The sequence below is a fragment of the Bolinopsis microptera genome, chromosome 11 (genome assembly GCF_026151205.1).
Source record: "Bolinopsis microptera isolate Bmic1 chromosome 11, MBARI_Bmic_1.0, whole genome shotgun sequence".
Lineage (NCBI taxonomy): Eukaryota > Metazoa > Ctenophora > Tentaculata > Lobata > Bolinopsidae > Bolinopsis > Bolinopsis microptera.
This window is the reverse complement of record NC_087082.1, coordinates 15519466-15540603: the sequence shown is the minus strand read 5'-3', so window position 1 is coordinate 15540603 and position 21138 is coordinate 15519466. Positions and strand designations below refer to the sequence as shown.

At 39.3% G+C, this 21138-nt stretch overlaps 2 protein-coding genes across 2 annotated transcripts in view; both read right to left on the bottom strand.

The window, feature by feature from the left end:
• The window catches only part of LOC134823506 (uncharacterized), a 129401-nt gene that overhangs the window by 6097 nt on the left and 102166 nt on the right, over positions 1-21138 (bottom strand). The window contains exons 5-11 of the mRNA XM_063834990.1: positions 13913-14016; positions 13642-13712; positions 13231-13324; positions 12823-12956; positions 12575-12657; positions 12396-12426; positions 12081-12188 (exon numbers count right to left, since the gene is read on the bottom strand). Of these exons, the coding sequence (XP_063691060.1) occupies positions 12081-12188; positions 12396-12426; positions 12575-12657; positions 12823-12956; positions 13231-13324; positions 13642-13712; positions 13913-14016 (625 nt within the window). The remainder of the gene's footprint in view (positions 1-12080; positions 12189-12395; positions 12427-12574; positions 12658-12822; positions 12957-13230; positions 13325-13641; positions 13713-13912; positions 14017-21138) is intronic.
• Positions 4528-11553, bottom strand: LOC134823503 (uncharacterized). The gene is made up of 14 exons (XM_063834988.1): positions 11396-11553; positions 11020-11126; positions 10641-10741; positions 10272-10439; positions 9549-10106; positions 8979-9143; positions 8758-8859; positions 8510-8605; positions 8254-8385; positions 8005-8088; positions 7726-7881; positions 7471-7542; positions 7253-7339; positions 4528-7113 (listed from the first exon to the last, which is right to left on the bottom strand). The coding sequence occupies exons 1-14, from the start codon at positions 11548-11550 to the stop codon at positions 6034-6036; spliced, it is 3063 nt and encodes a 1020-aa protein (XP_063691058.1). The 5' UTR covers positions 11551-11553; the 3' UTR covers positions 4528-6033.

The following is a 21138-nucleotide window of genomic DNA, read 5'->3' as shown; positions in this document are numbered from 1 at the left end:
TTTTGGGAGATAAACGAGTGTTAAAACTTTGTCTTCAAGAATGTATACACAAATTTTCATTGATAACCGGGTTAAATTCAAAAGCAATTCTTTTAATTTTGCATTCGCAATTCCTAAATAAACAAAGAAAATTGAACAAGCGTAAGTAATATCAATTAAGAAGTATAGTGTTGGCATGAAAGTAGAATTACTTAAATCATTATATTTTCATTGTTACGGCCCGCAAACGTTTAAATCTAGGGAGCCCACACATTAATCATCATCTATATGTCAAAATAAAATCACTTCACGGAAATTCGATAATAAAAAACAATAAATCTACAAAGTAACACTAGTACGATTTACTGCAGTTGATCGTAAACTATCCAGTTGCTTCTTTATCACACACACCGTACCTCCAATATCTTTAATATCCTCATTCAAATTACCATGTGTTGAACATGATTGGGCGAGATCATTCAAATGGGTGTAGATATCCTGAACCAAGAATTCAATGTCGTGAATAGATTGAGTGTTGTACTGAGATTGTTCCTCTAAGCGTGAAGTTATTGATTTTTGATCATTGAGGTTTGTCTTCAGGTTTTTAATCTCAATCCCTTGGTCTCTCACGATTTCTAAGACCCGGACAAACTTTTCGTCATTTTTCTTTTCGTTAGTTTGATGACGATGGAGGTGAACAGACGATGCACTTTCCAGATTGTTTATTCTCTTGAAAATTTCATCAAGATGACTTCTTCTGTCAGCTAACCAGAGGTCAACATTTGTAACAGAAGCTCGCAGGGGAGGATTAGGTGATGGCTGGTGAACGTCTGGTTGAGCAATCTTCATCTTTTGGAGAACTTCACTCCGGCTTGCATACCACTTATAAAAATTTGATGATGAAGCTTGTATAGGCGGATTCAATTGCGGTTCTTGACTTCGCAGTGAGAAATCTGTTTCGTGTTGGACACCCGCCTGAGAGTCATTGTGGTGCAAATTATCAAGCTCAAAGCTTTCATTAGAGCCAGGCTGCAGCAATTTACCTACTTTGACCAAATTTGAGGCATTCGTAAATAACTCTGTATGTGAATCTGGTCGTTGGAAAGGATTACTTGCGATGAAATTATCATTTTTACTGTACTCAGTCTTTGATGCTTCATCAGATAATTCATTAGATACGTCATCAGATAACTCATCAGACACTTCTTGCTGAGAAATATATATATGCTCAATAGGAACATCGCTGATTTTCACACGTTTGCAGACTTTGGATTTACAGCTCGATACGCTTGACAGTGAACTCGACAAATGAGCGTTTTGTATGGGGTCTGATACTTCTGAGTCTGTCGTTACAAGTGAATTTGGGTCCGATTTAGTTCGTTGAAAAGGAACGCCGGTGTGCTTGTAATATTCGACAATGAATGAAGATTTTGGCGTTTGTCCTGACGAGTGTGGCAGAGTGCTATTTAACGATCTTGTCTGAACAATATCAACAATACTATCAATAGAGTCTTCATTACTTTTTGAGCTATTCTCTTTCGATTGACGGGTCGATATTTTAGATTTTGATGACTGATCCTTTTCGGATAAAGCGGGCAGTTTTGTAAGTGACTCTGAATTCGATGATCGTCGTGTTAGTAAGGCAGAAATCTTTTGAGAAAGTGATTTTTTCACGCTTGTTGATGATTTAGAAGAGGAAACGGTTCCGAGCTTCCAACTTTTTGATTTTTGTACAGAGATACAGTGTTCTTCGGGTGGTGCATTAGACAAACTTTTATGTACATGTCTTGATCTTGCTATTTTTATTTTCTGCACACATGGCTCATTTGGTACAACGAAAATTTGCTTTGAAAGTTCGGAAAGATCACGTAGACTGCAGTTTGATGTTTGGGAAACTGGTATAACATCAAGTTCCGACTGAATGTGGCTTGCAAGTTGACCACTAACTATCTTTGGGATACTGAGGGACGATTTTAAGGCTCCCAATGGGACCCCAATGGGGCCTTCTGTGCGGTCTAGATTCTTAAGAGATGTTACACTTCCAGATTTACCCGAAGATGCATTGCTGGAGTCTGAGTGAGCAGAAGAGGAAAAAGATATCGAATCCAAACTCACAGATTTTCCACCATGAACGGATGGTCGAGAGGGCTGCCGAAGACTTTGTTTTGGTAGATACGAAGAGATTTCTTTAGCGACAGTTGGCTCAGATTGCTTTCCCGATATTTGCTCAGTCGTCAACGACGTATGCGAAGATAGATTCCTGCTATTACTTTTTGATTCAGTGAGATCTTGAAGACGTCTATGATCACTTCCGTTGGCAACTGAAAGATGACTACTCTTTTTACCGGACAGCGATACTTGCGAACTCTGTTGGGGTGCTGGAGATCGAGAATGAGGCCTGGCATTTACTTCAAGTTCCGACTGAATGTGGCTGTTGTGAGAGCTGGCATCAAGTTCAAGTTCCGACTGATTCGAAACTAAACTTGAAGAATTTCCACCATGAACGGATGATCGAGAGGGCTGCCGAAGGCTTTGTTTTGATAGATATGAAGAGATTTTTGTCGCAATGTTTGGATGAGACCGCTTTTCTGATTTTTGTTCAGTTGACAGCGACGTATGCGAAGAGTTTTGAATCGATAAATGTCTGCTATTGCTTTTGGATTCAGTTAGATCTTGATGACTTCTATGATCACTACTTTTAGCAACTGAAAGATGACTACTCTTTTTACTGGACAGTGATACTTTAGAAGTCTGGTGGGATGATGGAGATCGAGAAAGAGGACTAGGATCAAGCTCAAGTTCTGACTGATTATGTACGTTATCAGAGCTGACATAGAGTTCAAGTTCTGACTGCACAGGGCCACTGTGAGTACTTCTAATACCCGAAGAAATTGACTGGTGAATACTCTTTTTATTCGATATAACTCCGCCCGGAGTGTCCTCTAGAGATTGATATGAAGAAATGAATCTGACTTTTTGTTCAGATCCCGATTTGCTTGGATTATTGTGATGACTGTTAGAACTGATTTTTGATTCATTGAGATCTTGTTGACTTTCATGATCACTACTTTTACCAATTGAATGATGACTACTATTTTTACTTGTCAATGAACCTTGTGAAGCCTGATGGGACGATGAAGATCGATAATGAGGGCTTGGTATGATTCCAAGTTCCGACTGAACGTGGCTGTTATGAGAGCTTGCATGTTGACCACTAACTATCTTTGGAATACTGAGGGACGATTTTAAGGCTCCTGATTGGGTCTTCTGTGTAGGGTCATTGTCTAGAGTCTCAAGAGCTGTTACGCTTCTAAATTTACCCGTATATGCATCGCTGGAGTCTGAGTGAGCAGAATTAGAAGAGGAAAAAGATATCGAATCCAAACTCACAGATTTTCCACCATGAACGGATGATCGAGAGGGCTGCCGAAGACTTTGTTTTGATAGATATGAAGAGATTTCTTTAGCGACAGTTGGCTCAGATTGCTTTCCCAATATTTGCTCAGTCGTCAACGACGTATGCGAAGATAGATTTCTGCTATTGCTTTTTGATTCAGTGAGATCTTGAAGACGTCTATGATCACTACTTTTAGCAACTGAAAGATGACTACTCTTTTTACTGGACAGTGATACTTGAGAAGTCTGGTGGGATGATGGAGATCGAGAAAGAGGACTGGGATTAACCTCAAGTTCCGACTGATTAAGTACGTTATCAGAGCTGACATTGAGTTCAAGTTCTGACTGTACATGGTTACTGTGAGTACTTCTAATACCCGATGAAATTGATTGATGACTACTCTTTTCATTCGATATAAGTGCATCTAGAGTATCACCTAAAGATTGAGATGAAGAATAGCTGACTTTTTGTCCAGATCCTGAATTGCTTGGATTGTTGTCATGACTGTTAGAACTTTTCGTTACTGATGCTTGTGAATTAGATGCGGCCATTCTATCGTAATTAGATATTGAAAATTTTAAAGAATTTTTCCCACTACTTGTATTAAAATCTGCAGAGTGTTGGCTTTTCTGAGCCATGAGTAATTTACGAGATTCGGACGAAATCTCGGAGAAGCTATTGGATGGACTCAAACTCAAAGATTCAGGAATACCTGAATCTGTGGCAACACTGTCATTTACAGCTTCGGTTTTAGATGATGCCTTATCTAGTTCTTCATTTGATAGCCGCTGTTTCGGACTACCATCCGCATATAATTCATCTTGATCCATCAACTGTAAAAATCATCATTCATCAACATTCATCATTGTTTAACCTTCATGCTAAAACCTGAAAAGATGGTTGATTTAAAAAGATCTTTACGAAGTAACGAATAGAATCGACACTTTTATAGTTTTAAGCATTTACAGTAATTAATCTAATGTCTATGTAATAATAGCAACAGGAAATTGGTCAAAATTGAAATAATTATATTATAATTTATCTAAATGATCTGTATACAGATCAATTAACAGCCAATTTCCATAGTCAACGTATCAGAGGCACGTGTAGGCCTTACGCTGTGCTTTCAGCAATACTCATAAGTCATAAACTACTCGATAATTGCCGACTTGACTGTTTAAAAATAAAATTTAAAAAACATTGATAAGATTTTAAAACACGAAAGGCACTCAAATTATGATGTTCTCTAAAATCTTATATATAATATGCAAATGGATTAAATTACGAGGCCATGAATCGTTCATCGCGATGATAATTTACTCCTTAAATCTCAATGCTTCAACTGTAATAAAAGGCAAATTAATAAATTTAATAATGCCTACAGAAATACTTAACCCGTTTCCTTGCCACTGTAGTGGAAACTAAGCTAAATCCTGTTAAGCTCCCGATCGAAAACTTCCATAACATGGCGTTCGAGATTTTCATGCTGTTGTCGAAGCATAGAGTCGATCTTTTCAACAACTTGGGATGCGTTATTTGCAAAATGTGGACGCGCACCAATTTTTACATCTAGATCCTCCGAGAAGCCAGGTAACTTGAGTTTGTAATGGTTTCCTCCTAGCTCATGATTATTGATCACATATCGGTTGGGTCCGACTCCATTACTATTGATCACGTACCGCCGTGGTGTTCCGTAAAAAGCTGTCTGACTGCAGTTAGGATTTTGATATTGTTGATATTGTTGATGCGGCAATGGTCTCCCCCGCAAAGGCAAATTAGACCTCATAGCTGCTTCTGGTTGCTTTTGTTCTTGTTCGGGTCTACTTAAAAGTTCTCCAAGACGTCTTGTGTTGTCTATTTCAGAATCAGACTGACTTGAAACGGACAACATGTCTCTGTTAAAATCTTCATCGTTCATGAAATTAGAGCTTGGATCACCGCCCTCATTTGCGATCATCTCGCTCGGCAACATGCCCATGGTAACATTATCTGAAACCCAGAATGCTGCCTCCTCCTGCCTCCTCTGAGCCCTCATCTTCTCTTCTTCAGTCTTAGGTCTTCCTCTGGCTGGATCCATTCTATTCTCCGAGTGCGGAGGTAGATTCACAAGTATGTTAGCTTACTCAGAAGCTCACTCAGCCAAGTTTATTGCTCATATAAACATAAAACCTGGATTAAGATTGTTAAACAATAAACACGCTAGGCATTTGATATATAACCTGACGACACAGAAAAATGACAATATAATAAGCAAACTTTAGTCACAATTCAAAATTAGTAAACTATGCAGTATTATGCTGTGTTGACAAAAAGGGATATTCTTTAACATCAAAGCAGACAAAAGACAGCTACAGGTAAATACTGAGCAAGTAGTTGGAGTTTTAAGTTTTAAAATTATTACTATCAGTTTGCAATACAAATGGTATAATGTTTTCCGTCATTTAATAAAATCATAAAATTCATCAAAATAATGATGTAAATGTTATATAAATTACAAGCTTTATTAAAATCTCGACAATACATCTGGATGTATTTTACAAACGGGGAAAATCTTTTTACAAAATGTCAGAAATGGTGTCTTAAAAATTGTCGATGTCTCCACTAAATATACTAATTACTAAATAAAAGAAATTTTCTAAAACATGCCAGTTGGGTTCTCAATGGTTTCTGCCAGCTATAGCAGCGTCAAGCTTGCTCAAGCAAAGTGCTTCTATATGCCTCTCAAACTCTTTCTGACGTGCCATTATCATCGACTCAATCTGGGCCAGCAAAACACCATCACCATTGGAAGAGCTGGGGTTATTCACAAAAGTAGGATTTGCGTTGATCTCTATAACAATGCCAGATCCGTTGGAGGAGTTGCAGGTCTTCTGGGAGCTCCTGCAGCATTGTTCAACTTGATGAGCTGGTTGGAGAGTGTCGTCCTTGTTGTTTTCGATCGGATAAAGCCGGACAAATGTCTCGATAACGGATCCCTCGAGAGCTTGCCTGAGTTCTCGGACCGAGGATTGTATGGATAGTTGCCGGGGAACAGGAATGTCACCCATGTAGCTGATATCGTCCAGGTTGGTCAGAGTCGTGTCATTAAGAGCAGATTGGTGGAGTGAACTGTTGTTGCTCAGAGCAGATTGGTGGAGTGAACTGTTGTTGCTCAGAGCAGATTGGTGGAGTGAACTGTTGTTGCTCAGTGCAGATTGGTGCAGAGAACTGGCTGTTGTGTTCATGGTACCGTTGTGAGAGTTCTGGAACATTCCATTTATAGCACTGACAGTGCTTCTATTGAGGGTGTTGCTTCTGGGGTTTAACCTCGACTCGTTCGGGAACATCCTGTTAAGACCATTACCTGTACTCATGTTTATAGTGTTGTTCTTCGGGTTAGCTGGTTGTCTCAAACTCTGAGCGGTCGTGTTGCCAGCCGCTCCAGGGGTTCCGGTTGTTGCTCCAGGCGTTGTGGCCTCTATAACCGTCATATCAAGACCCTGTTGTGCCATATAGGTCCTAAAGCGTAAATAACGTTCAGGACCAGCTGTGGGAGAGCTGGCTGAGTTGGTTTGGTAGTGACGGTTCTGACGAGAAAATGGTTGTGATAATTGACTTAGTGAGTTGTCGGCGAGTGAGGAATTATTTGTCTCCTGGAACTGGACAAGTGCAGGGTCCAGTATTGACTCATCTGGTAATGAAGATGACGTCATGCTTAGTGAGGTGGGCCGGGATGGTGCGGAGGGTTGTGCGGAGACCTGAGTGTAAATTGTAACAATGATGTGAATTAATACTTTGAGGACTGAAAAAAGCAATGCTGGGATATTGATAGTTTGGTGACAATGAACGTTGAAGTTCGTGTAGAAAAGTATAAACTGAATATGACAAGAAACTCACATTGCTTCTCCCACTCGTGTTTCCAGCAGCTTGGGATGTGTTCAGGGTGTGGTTCAGAACTTGTTGTGAATTGTGGAGCACGTCTCTCTGAAGACGTAAGGGTCAATGCTTGTTTGAGAACACTAACGGTGTCTAATTTTATATCTAGATATACTAGATGGTTGTATCAGTGAAATCCATGCATCTCTTAAACTTATTTATTCTTTTATTAGACTTACCAGCTGCTGCCTGATTTGTCTGTGCATGGCTGCCGGGTCAAACGAACTGTTCATACTATTAACACTTGCGTTCTGAAAGAAATGGGACGGCTTAATTAATCAGTTAATATTAATTAATCATCACCACAATCATCAGTGCAAGAAAGTATAAGTAGGATAATCTTATAACTTTTACCGTGAGAAATTTGAACATTTCACCTAAAATAAAAGTTTGATTCCTGAATGATCTCAATTCTCCAGATTGAGAGAACTAACCAGCCCCTGTGATCTAGTAGACTGATTGTGTGCACTTCGGTTGAGAGAACGGTCTGCACCTCGGTTCGATCTCATGCTGACCCTAGATCTGACACTTCTGTTGGATCTCATGCTGGCATTCGATCTGGCACTTCTGTTGGATCCAACGCTTGTATTCTGAAATTTGTATGCATTTGATATTGATTTTTGGGCAAGCCAATTTTTACCGTAAGGATCCACATGTTGGATACGATGTCATCATAACGACGATCACTTTTGCGAAATATTGATTATACTTACTTGCATCCAGCTGTCCGTTGAGGGTCTTGTACGCTGAGCATCAGGACCAGGTCCAGGGAAAGCAGAGTCGTTCATTGTTCGGTCCTGAAAATATGGCCTTCGTTCCGTGCTTTTAATAATACCATTAGACTGATCGATTGTATAGGAAAAATTAACGATTCATTTCTTTGAAGATTAGATTAGACTCGGAAAACATGCACCTAAAACCCAAATATACTAATAAACTAGCCACGTCAATAGCTAAATTACCCCTGAGATGTCTCTGCAGGCGTTTCGTCCAGGACCAAATCTCAAGAAACTTGGTCGAGTGGAATTCATTTCAGGATAAGTTTGGAAGCTCGTCTCTGGGTTAGAATGACTCGCCACTGTTGCTTTTCGTAACTGCAAATAATCAGTCAGGGACAGGGACATGGGGTAACTTATATTCAATAACAGGTCACATAATTTAAGGTTGTTTACAAATCTTAAAGATGTTTACAAAACTTCAATCCGGGAAGGTACTCACGTTTGCCATGTGCCTCCGTCGTTGATTGACAATTTCAGGATCGAAGCCGCCACTTAAACTCAAATTCGTCACTATATCCTCAGCCTGACAGAGATCCTGAAAATATTTCACGTAAATGGACCAAAGCTAAAGTGCAATGCTTTTATTTCAGAACAAGAAGAAAATCAAATGATTTGCGACTTTCTCGGAAATGACATAAAATACAAATCTCATATATTGATAATTGTCACATGGTTCATGAAACGTACCATGACTGCCCTGGCAAGTTCAGAATTATCGTTCATTTGGGCTACGAGAGATTGATGGGCTGCTTCTAGGGCCTCAAGGATTGACATATCGTCCAGGGTTTCCTGAAAGAGATGAAATAAGCTAACAGAACAACTTAAATACAGACAACGATACATTACATTAATCGATATGATATATTATAACAATAAAAGACAGCCGATTAGAAAACGTAGACACTCACATTAGCAGTGACGTAAGGTTCATCTTGATCTTCTAAAGCGGATGTGTACAATGATGAGTTACCAGATCGGTTAGAAGAAGAGAGCGAACTATTGGGAGCAAATGACACATGTGATTGGTTGGCAGCTGAAACTACAGTTGAATTCAGATCATCGGCAGGTGGAGCCTGAAATGAACATTCATTGATTACCCTCATCGGTGATAATTTGAATGTCGTTATAATCATGTTAACGGTCGTAACGAACATACTTTCAATATTATAACTATTCAACACAACAAACATTGTCTGTTCGTTGTGTGGTTAATATGGGGGCTTAAACGTGCAATACAACTGAACTATGTATTGATTCTAGTTATAGTCTAGATTTTATAATGATGGTGTTCTAATTTAGAGTGATGCACGTCTAATTTAGAGTGATGCACGTCGTGCATCACTCTAAATTAGAACACCATCATTATAAAATCTAGACTATAACTAGAATCAATACATAGTTCAGTTGTATTGGACAAAGTCTAAAAAGCTAAAAGTAGGAGTTAACAAATTTCAATCACAAATAAATTATGAACATACCGATTTCTTTTTGTTTAGCAAAGATTTGCTTAACTTCTTAATGACTCCCGTAGCCGAAACGACCTTTTTAACTCTATCAATCTTTTGTTTAACGACTCGCTCTATAACTTCTTCGTTGGGGGCACCACTACTACTAGGTCCAATATCATTAGACACACTTCTTCCACGTTGGTTGATTTCTTCGTTTACAGCGGAAAGCCTTCTAGCTTGATTGCGCAGTTGACCATCAAGCTGCTCTCCTGGCACGGTTGAATATCCACTTCTTGGTGGCAGTGTTTCGTAAAGAGGCAACAGCCTAACTGAGGAGTTGGGGTCGAACAGGGAATTGAGAGAGGCGTTGAGGGACGCTTCTAATGCAAGTGTTTGTTCGAGAACCTCCACGGAACTATTGATCGTATCGTCAGGAGACGGCTGGTTTTGTTTTAAAAAGTATTTGTTGAACAGATGCTGTTCGTAGCGTTCAGCAATTTTCTTATGAAGAGATTCTTGAGAAGGTGTCTTTTTCTTCTTTTCCTCTTCCCAGCACTTTCTTTCGTCAAGGTATTCTTGTAACTTCTCCTACAAATGATAAGGTTCAAGTTAATTTTGGCAAGATGGACCTGATGATGCAAGTTGCCAATAACTGAAAACTTTCAAAATATCTCTGGAACTAAAATCAAAATTCAAATAATCTAATCCGACTCCGGACGTGTAAGCTTAAAAATGGAGTAAATTAATACTTACAGGATGACTGCGATTTCTCATGTAGATACAATGCCCACACATACACTCTTCACCAGGCAAAACGTGACAGAAACAGCCTTTCTCAGAATATGGTACATGCTGATGTATTATGACCTCACCACATAAGGGACATCGTTCAGGACGTGCCATCATCTGACGATCTTGAATCTGAAAAGTGGAAAATTTAAGAACTAAGAATTTAAATAATGTACAATAGTGATCAACTTAAATAGAGTAAGCCGTAAGGTGTAGATAAAACAGGTTTTGTTTGTATAGGTGACGAAGTAGTGAGCTTTAAGCGGGGAAGGGACGACAGGGTGACACAGCGGTATCAGGTTGATAGTGATCGGAAAAAAAACATACACATACCCGAGTTGGAGACTGTGGGCAATCATCTTGAAAATCAGGTTCCTCCCAGTAGTTAATCAGCTTGTAGTCACGTACATTGATACCGAACTCATCGTTTAGCTCTGACAATGAAGTTGGTTAATGATGGTGAAGTAATCCGTAATATATATTTTCTAATTACAGTCATTCTGGGATTTGATCGGTTGATGTCACAATTTATCGGTGATTGGATGTAGGTATATTGTTTATAAATATAATAATATAATAGAATAGCTATGAATTGAGGCACTCAAATTTTACGAATTAGCCTATAATTATATATCACTTTCTCGCTATTACTGATTTTAAAATTTATTCTACTGCATTAATTGCATAGTTCATTAAATGAGTAATTACTTACGCCCTTCAGCAGTAGCTTTTTCTTCAGAGTCATCTACAACATCCATGAAGTCAAGGTTGTCAAACTCGATCCACCCTTCATCACGCTCTGGTCGACCAGTGACCATTCTGGGAATTTAGAGACGTTTTTCGGAATTTTCGCGATATTCCTTTTAGAAGTTCCAAGATCATATAAATGAAAATAACAACTACAAGGTTTTACGCTATTTCAAAAAGACGGAACGGATTGGTCACGTGATCTGACCCCTCTTTGGGGGCCGGATCAGTTTCCGGTCCCAAAGTCTCCCAGTGTTCAAAATATTTACAAATTATTAAACAATAGATTATTTCGGTAATTGGGATTTATTAGTGATATTATAAACTCAAATGACTCCTACCTCATGAGCATGGAACAAGGAATTTGGGCATAGTCTTTCTTTTCACTGGTGTCATATTGTCGATAGTTGCATAACGTACAACCTGGTACTCGACAGTTGTGTTCACGTTGCGGACGGGTTGGGAACTGTTCTGAAGGACACCACCAAGTCGCCATGTCTAACATAAGTGATGGGAGTTAGCGAAACATCCAACAAAATTCAATAGGTACCAGCATAAAGACAATGAATTATCTGTGAATGCAAAATATGATTTGGAATGCGTCATTATTACAATTTCACATTCAAGTAATAAACTTTATAATTACTATTAGCACAATTCAAGCGGCTTAAATTGTGAATGTAGATATGATTTTTTATCTTTGGGTCATATAGCTGAGTTCGATCATGTGCATGTTAAAGAAAAGTAGAAGCGGCGGCTGAGGCCTATGAGCGAAGATTAAGAGGAAATGTGGATTATAGAGATGACTTTGATGATAAAGAATTGGTGAGTTGATGATAAATGAACGAATCTAAACATCAAAGTTGATAAAAGTCGACACAAATAATTATTCATCGCAGTGGAAGCACTATTGAAGTTATTGCTCCTTCATAAAAGTAATCTTGTGAAATTTAATTATCTCAAAATCATGTAGTGTGATATTATTACATTGAAATGTTTTACTTGCTCAGTTCTACAACATCTAACCTGAGTATTCGACGGATTCTGTAGTTAAGATGCGAGTCCAATCTTTCTTGCATGGCCACAAAATCTTTTCTCAAACCTAGCAAAAACTCCTGGTCTTTCCCATCAGGACTGTAAAATAATGAATTAAGTTGGGAGCATTGACTTGATCACTTGATCACAATTCACTAATTAACCGCACTTACTCAGCCGTTAAGATAAGCCAAAATCGATCAGGCGTCAATAAGATTATAAGAATTCAAGTCAAGAAATAAGGAAACAGCTAATTATCAAAAAAACTTATGGAAGAAGGCTCAATGTCGACCTTGTTAATATTACCTAGATATGTCATTTTCTGGTTCAACATTCTCTGAAAAAGATGTATTAGTTAATCGTTTGAATGAATAGATCTTAGTGTACATTGATAAATTTGAGTGTACATTGATAAATCAGCCAATGTTACAAATTTATTTTAAAGGTTTATTTTAAAAAGAAATGGAATTTATAATATTCAACACCTTGTTCTATACCGGGAGCAGCGAGAAATTCGTTTTCTTGTTTTATCTTCTGCCATGGAGGAATACCATCATTCCACGTGAATCTAGATTGTTAAATAATTTTATCACGTACTGGGTGACTAGTGAATATCATAATACACAAATCACCGACTAGACGTCTAATTCTCAATTTCTTTGGATATATATTTAATACAAAAATAATCAAATAAAGCAAACAAAAAGTTTAATAAGAGGAGTAAAAATGTCACCCTTTGTGAGGAGACTGTTCTCCTGCAGATGTTTTCTCTCGTAATACAGGGGCTGGTTTATCATCAGGTGATAGCTTGGCTCCAAGCTGGTGATAGCTTGGCTCCATCAATTCTTTCTCATGCTGCACATGCCGCTGAAACTCGGCAGTTAGTTGCCCATCAAACAGCAGGGACAAAAGGATTTCGCGGCGATTTTGGCCAAAAATCGCGATACGGCGAATTACATTTCGCGGTGTATTAAACTATACATAAAATTTGTCGCAAATAATGGGAAAAATCGCGATTCCGTACATGCCGCGATTTCCTTTTGTCCCTGTCAAACAGTGATGCTTTTGTAAAATGTAAATGTTACGAGTTCAAACTGAGATGAAATGATACAGACCACTGTGTGCCTAGTAGACATGTCACCTTATTACGCAGATCTCGAGTCTTGATGTTAAAGAGTGCGTCCATCACGTAGATAAAAGCTTCAAGTCGTTTTATCGTGCGCTCCTTTTTGTAACTGTAATTCATTGCATCATGCCTTTAGATCTTTATGATAAACTACTTCAACAGCGATAGATCATATAGTCTGACGTGTAATGTTAATAATGCTTTGAGTATGGGGTCGCCAAAACTTATATTTTACACTGCACTCAAAAATAAAGGCTTGCAAACTGTTGGTCCCTCTTAGACCATTGAGACAAATGTCAGTGAACATGTGGTCTAAATCTGTACAACCAGATAACTTTGAAAATGTAGATGAACGATAGATAAGACCTTATAAATTGAACTGATTTGTGTTTCAGCCTGAAAATAGCATTACGAAATGCAACATACATGTCTATAGCGACGGGTTGTGTTATTGAAGAATCCTCGATTAATCCACTTTCCGGCGTGTCTTCAAGCCCCTGTTGAAAGAAAAGTTAAATCTCAACGTCACGATGCAAAAACATCAATAGTTTATCTCAATAATTTGAAGAAAGGTCTAAATAACCATTTGTAAAACTGATCAGTCCCATTAATTGTCAATTTTAAACATCGTACACATTGCAGAATACAGACTACTTGAGACCATATCAATATCTAGTTTTAGGATAATAAAACTCACAATATCGTAGTCAGTGTCCACCACTTCAAAGTAAGGATTAGTACCCCTGGTACCAGAGACTCGTTTGTTCGTCTTGTCTACAGCAGCAGACAGTTGTTGGAAACCTGAACATTGTCGACAGTCACCAGCAAGCTTGGCAAGCTTGCTGGTGACTGTCGCGGTGTCGGGGATTTATGTAAAAACATTATCATTGTCATTTTAAAGGTCCATCATAAAAGGCGACCTGAAGGAAAGTATAAGAATACAGTGGTTTTAAAAGGGGACATGTTAAAGAAGAGTCACGTGTTCCTCACAAGAGCTGACGTTTCGAATAAGGGTGCAGTTCTTTAAATGTAATATTATTATGTATATAAATTTTCGTAAATTGGTCATTAGAACTACCGGCATCCTCCGGACAACAACAAAAACAACAAAAAAACCGGGGCAATTTACTGGATAATGGATATTATGCCAGCAATCAGCCTCAAGTAACCATTTATTCATATTTATATTTTGTGGACTGCACTAGTAATTTATACCAAGTTGAGAATTACTTTTATTAACTCAATTTAGCTGCTGCTGAAACTGAAAGGAGGGTGAAATCTAGTATTTATTTCAATTAGAAAACATTTTTGAGGAAAACATTAGCACAGGAATCCATTTTAAAACTTCACATTAGGCACTATTTAAAGGTTCGGGGACGAAAAAGCGCGATGAATGTATGCTATTTCCACTAAGTCAACTAAGACCAAGGACCATGACCATGTGTCAATTAACATTGGAAAAGTTCAAATTAGCTGCAAACCATTCTTTAATGTACTTGCGTTTTACTTGCGCTTGTAAAAAAAGTTTGTACTTGCGCTTCTACAAGGAGGGAAATGTTCCTCAACAATGTGCAAAATGTGGTTCAAACCTTAACGAAAAGTACCTCAGAAAAAATGGCTATTACTTTCTGTATACTTCAATAAAGGGTCTTCTTAAAGCATTTCTAGAAACTGAGCGAAATGAGTTCCGAGTCAAACATTTCATAGAGTTAATGGAACAGAACGAAGGCTCTATTCTGTCTGACGTTACAAACTCGGAGCGATATAAAGAGCTGCGAAAGAGGTCGACAAGAATCCGGTCAGCTCCAGGGAATGTGTTTTCAGGCTATGACATGATGACATGTATGATTAATATCGATGGAGTACAGACTGCAAAAGTGCAACAAATTCACTCTATCCATTACGGGTAACTTGTTTTTTTTTTTCATTCAAATTGGTGTTTGTGTTGAGGTGGCAAGTTTGTTATCTTTCCCATCTTTGTATGGTGGACAAGTGAAACGATTTATTACGAAATTGTTAAAAAGTAAAGAGAAGTCTCGAAGAATGAACCAGTATTTGTATTATGAGATTATATCACGAGACCCTAGTTAATAATAAAATTTAGTCATTAACACCAAAATATATGTATATATATTTGCAATTGATACAAATCAATACAAGGATCCCGTTTTTGATATGACGATCATGTGATCAGGTTTCCCTCGGTGATAGTACAGCGAAGTAAAAGGTAAAAGAAGTGCTTCAACATGAAAGGTCAATTTTCTTCAATGTTATTGAAGCAGTAGCAGAAGGTAATCAAGGTATCTCAGCTGAGGGAACAGGCTCAGCAGTAGCAGAAGGTAATCAAGGTTTCTCAGCTGAGGGAACAGGCTCAGCAGTAGCAGAAGGTAATCAAGGTTTCTCAGCTGAGGGAACAGGCTCAGCAGTAGCAGAAGGTAATCAAGGTTTCTCAGCTGAGGGAACAGGCTCAGCAGTAGCAGAAGGTAATCAAGGTATCTCAGCTGAGGGAACAGGCTCAGCAGTAGCAGAAGGTAATCAAGGTTTCTCAGCTGAGGGAACAGGCTCAGCAGTAGCAGAAGGTAATCAAGGTATCTCAGCTGAGGTGAACAGGCTCTGCTAAATAAGTGCACCCTGAACAAACTCCTTGGGAAGGTTCTGAAACAGGTTAATTATCACAAAGACCGGACCACCTCCAAGATCAATTGCTCAATTGATTAGTGGTAAGATGTCAGACAAGTTGTCAGTTGAAAAATCGTCATATCTCCAACAGAAACTTTTGCTTGGGCGAACGGGTTACCAGACATTGAAGACAATTTCTTAATGTCAATATCTACTATTCCCACCCGGAAAGAGCTGAGGAAGTTCCAACATTCCGTTACACCAGTGATACTGACAGACACACTGCTTCCTGGTGTGCGGTTTAGCTAAAAGGACAGTGTGACCATGGCCGTTTCAAGAGTCCTCCTTGTCCATGGTCACTCTGGGCCAGAGCACGAGCTTGTTGTTAAGTTAAAAGACGGTGTTGATGGGTCTGGCTCACATGCAATTTTCCAGCTGCAAAACAATGAGCAGACCCACAACATTATCATGTACATGTTTTGATTGCTGGAGATACGTGAAAAGAGCAGCGGAACTGTTATATTCCATGAGGTGTCTCCAGCATCCCCGTTTTCTCGAAGAGCACTGTTCTTGGTTTTGGAAAAGAAGAATTGAGCAATCTGTGGGATATTTCCCGAGCTGTTGCAGAGAGAAACGACATGGGGAACTTGAAGTTTTTTTGGGTGACAAAACATATAAAGTCACCATTGAATGCCAGATGGCTACATGATAGATGGTAAGATGAGGGGTCTTCTTACAGGAGCTCAGCCAGGTCGACTGAAAGTATAATCATCTTCAATGGAGCCCGAGAAGTCACCCTGGAAGGATTCTGGGATCTTACCATAAAGAAGAAAGAAAATCTATGTTATAAATCCAGTTTCTCAAATCGACTGTTAAAAAGAAGTATAGTATCATCATAGCGCTTATAGTTATAATCATTAAATCTCGCTGAGTTGAGAGGTCCTCCACACGAAAGCTTTTTGTTCTAGAACATTTCTGTGGTGATTTGGTACCCTAGCTGAACTAATAAAACGCTGGGTCACGTTAGGCTATGAGGAAGATTGCTTTTTCATAGCAAATGTCAGAGAAGTCAGTATCCAAGATACTATATTCTGTGCTCTTCCGTCTAATGGTATGACTTACTTCAGCCCACAAGTAAAATATATTCCCTGTGGTCCACTAGATGATCAGCATTCCATTTTACAACTTAAGGCCCATTTTAGCTACAAGCCATAGACTTTATCGCTGTACTTCCGTTTTAATAATAAAATTTATTCATAAACATCAAAATACATATAACTGTAAAGATCATGCAATCATGGTTCATCACAGAGTGATTGATGATAGCGAAGAAAATATAATGAAGCGCCTCAAGCCTTCAACATGAAAGGTCAATTTTCTTCGTTGTTAGGATAAACTGGATGTTCTACAGATCCCCAAGAACCGTGTTGTGAAGCAGCTTCTTGAGACGTTTATTTCGTGGGGACAGAGCATTGTAACGAATACGACAGTTTCCTTTCTGAGGGCTGGCTACAGGGAGATGATAGTTCATCCCCTAATCCTGTTAGGTGAACTTCACAAGATCCGTGCTCCAGGTGGATATTGAATTTATTGTAAATAACTGGTGTATTATTATCATCAAACATTAGAAAATAAAATCCGTGCTCCAGGTGGATATTGAATTTATTGTAAATAAACTGGTGTATTACTATCATTAAACATTCAAGGGTCGACCGAGTCCTCGGCCTCGGCCTCGGTTTTACCGAGGAATGGCGATTTTTCCTCGGCCTCGGCCTCGGCCTCGGTCAGGAGGACAATTCCTCGGTTCGCCTCGGCCTCGGTCAAAAATAGATTCGAAATTCCTCGGCCTCGGCGAAATTTGACGATTTTACCGAGGATTTGACCGAGGATTTTTGTAAGGTTTGTGAGGTTAATGTAAACGAATTTGTAAAATTGAAAATAAAACGACCAATTGACCAGGACACAAAACTAAAAATATCATAGTCTAAGATTCATCGTCTGATGAAATGACAATATCTGAGCACTCTGAATCAGAATAATCTTCTGTGCACAGCTCAGAAGAAGGGGGACAGTCCTCTTTATTTGGGGCTTCAAATTCATTTGGACAGGGGCCGAAGTCGTCCCCAAATGTTCCGATGTTCTTTTTGAGAAACAAGCACCCCTCAAAGTTTGTTGGCTTAAGGCTGAGGCGATTTAACTTCAGGATGTACCCTGCTGTAGAAAACAATCTCTCTGGTGCTGCTGAGCTCGCCGGCGCAGATAGATATTTCCTTGAACACTCAGCAAGGTTCGGATAGGGGTGGGCGACAATTGACCCACGGCTGACCTTGACCCTGACCCAGGACCCAGGACCCAAGACCCAGGACCCAGGACCCAGGACCCAGGACCCAGGACCCTGACCCTGACCCTGACCCTGACCCTGACCCTAACCCTGACCCTGACCCAGGACCCTAACCGTAACCCTTACCCTAACCCTAACCCTGACCCAGGACCCTAACCCTAACCCTAACCCTAACCCTAACCCTGACCCAGGACCCGATCAATTGACCCCAGTGTAATTACATGGGGGTCAATTGTCGGGGGGTCAATTGTCGTACTAAACCCTAGATTTCGCGACAATTGACCCCAGTGTAATTACATAGGGGTCAATTGTCGGGGGGTCAATTGTCGGGGGGTCAATTGTCGGGGGTCAATTGTCGGGGGGTCAATTGTCGCGGTACCTCGGATAGCTCTGCTTATTAGCATGCCCACTCCTGACTCTTGGCGAACTTGCCCCTTCATAATGATTGTAACGTGTGTACACAGTATAGTACACAGTACAATCTGATTAGGTACAGTGCGCTTTTCCTAATAAACAATGCCCTTTTTCCCAACAATTTTTCTGCCAAAATTCCTCGGCCTCGGTCAAAATTTGCACTCCTCGGCCTCGGCCTCGGCCTCGGTCAAAAAAAGAAACCTCGGTTGTCCTCGGCCTCGGTCTTAACTAACTGTATTTTCCTCGGCCTCGGCCTCGGTCGAAAATCCTGCCCTCGGTCGACCCCTGTAAACATTAGAAAAGAAAATATAATTACACAACTGTTTTGATTACCTACATGCTTAATGCTTATTGCTTAATCACGAATTTAATTGGATTCAACCACCACTAACCAGGGAGTATAAGCTCGGCAAGGTGGATGTTTAAAAATGTATTTGCACATTTCATTCTAAATGATTTGTGATCAGGCTAGTCGAGGATTAAGGGCTTGACTCATTTCTTAAAGCTACCAGCGTAAGTGAGAGTGAGCTTTAAGAATTTTAACTGCCAAAAGAATCATAATTTTGTAACGTTTTAAGTTATTTGTAAAAACATAATGAATATAAGTTAAGTCATTGCAGAGTAGCATTTATATTATCTTTATTACATCTGCTCCATGAAAGTTGTGCTCTTCGGGTCGCAGTTGATACAATTGGGGACGATGAAAAAGGAGGACATAGCAACACACTCCAATTTGGTATTTTTTTACACCATCTTTTACATTAGACAGTGGGCACAAAGCCCCCTGTTAGTTGACAGTGCAATCAACGACCTGACACTTGTCAAAGAGTTGAAGAAAATGAACTATCCGCCATTTGAGGGGTTAAAGCAGGCTATGTCGGAAAAACTTGAATGTCACCTTTGGTTTTTGTCCGAAGAGCTTGTGTTTACTTGTTTTTTCTCGGATCTATTAACAGATAGCCAGAAAAAGAAATGTGTACACGCTGCGTTAGCGAAGCAGTAGCAGAAGGTATCTCAGCTATCTCGACAGATAGTTTTATAACTGTGATCCGAGCCCGAGAAGTGACCGTGGAAGGATTCTGGGGTCTCACCATGAAGACGAAAAAAAATTGATGTTATCAATCTGGTTTCTTAAGTCGACTTTTAAAAAGAAGTATAGTATTCTTATAGCGCTTATAGTTATTAAATCTCGCTGAGTCGAGAGGTGCTCCATTAGAACAGGATTTGTAGATCTTACTTGTCAATTGAATTATGTTAATAATAGTACAAATTAATAAATTAAACAAGTTACCTCAGCTCATACTATATTTCTATATATAAAACTGATCTTTAGCTTCTCAGGTAGGTACATCACTTATCAATTATAACCTTTACTTTAATAAGGTATAATAGTGGATTGTGGAAATGAGCTGAACTAATAGTCCAAATTTTGAAACTGGTGGTTTCTTTTATTAACAACGATAATCATATCAATCTTAATTAATTCCGCATATCCCACAATTCTTCAGTACTACTTACATCATCTATCTCTTGCGAGATCCAGACTCTGAAGAACTTTAAAACACGTCAATACAATAAAAACATATTTAAATCCGTTCAGAATCCAGTTATCGTTTAAATCTTATCATGTCATTTACATTATCTTTCCAAATCCTTAAATTAAATGAATAAAAGATGAGCTTGGATCAAATTTGATATTGATCATTCATTTCTTTAAGATAATTTCTGTTAAATAATTTCTTTTCAACCACTTCTCTTTTATCATTCTTCAATAGTTTATTCTTTCATTGATTTATTCATTGATTTATTCATTGATTTATACAATTTCTTTTTATTCGTTTCTTTTCAGTCATTTCGGGAATTAGGTCAAAGACCGACCACCGCTTAAGAGCCGGTTAAGAGCCGTTTAAGAGCCGTTTAAGAACCGCTTAAGAGCCGCTTAAGAACCGTTTAAGAACCGGCTAAGAACCGGCTAAGAACCGCTTAAGAACCGCTTAAGAACCGGTTAAGAACCGGTTAAGAACCGGTTAAGAGCCGGTTTAGAGCCGGTCAAGAGCCGGTGAGCGGCCGCTTAAGAACCGTCTAAGGACCGCTTAAGAACCGCTTAAGAACCGTTGAAGAACCGCCTCTAAAACTGCATTTAAACAACCTAAGAACCAACTTAGAGCCGTTTAAGAACCGGTTAAGAACCGGCTAAGAACCGGTTAAGAGCCGGTTAAGAACCGCCTATAGAAAACAGATTTATAAATCTACTAATAAACTTAGATCCGGATAAGAACCGGCTCTTAACCGGTTAAGAACCGGTTAAGAACCGCCTATAGAAAACAGAAATACAAATCTACTTATCAACCTAGAGCCGGATAAGAACCGGCTCTTAACCGGTTAAGAACCGTTGAAGAACCGTCTCTAAAACTACATGTAAACACCCTACACCCGGCCCAGCACATTTGAACTCCCCCGCTCCCTCTCTTGTCTTTACCCTCGCTCCCGGCCCAGCACCACTCCACTCCCCTGCTCCCGGCCCAGCACTCCCCTGCTCCCTCTCTTGT

Coding starts and splice junctions, on each gene's coding strand:
- LOC134823503 (XM_063834988.1), bottom strand. CDS start 11,550: ATGGCGACTTGGTGGTGTCCTTCAGAACAGTTCCCAACCCGTCCGCAA. Junction 11,127..11,395: donor CCTTGTTCCATGCTCATGAG/GTAGGAGTCATT, acceptor CTAAATTCCCAG/AATGGTCACTGGTCGACCAG. Junction 10,107..10,271: donor TGAGAAATCGCAGTCATCCT/GTAAGTATTAAT, acceptor TATCATTTGTAG/GAGAAGTTACAAGAATACCT.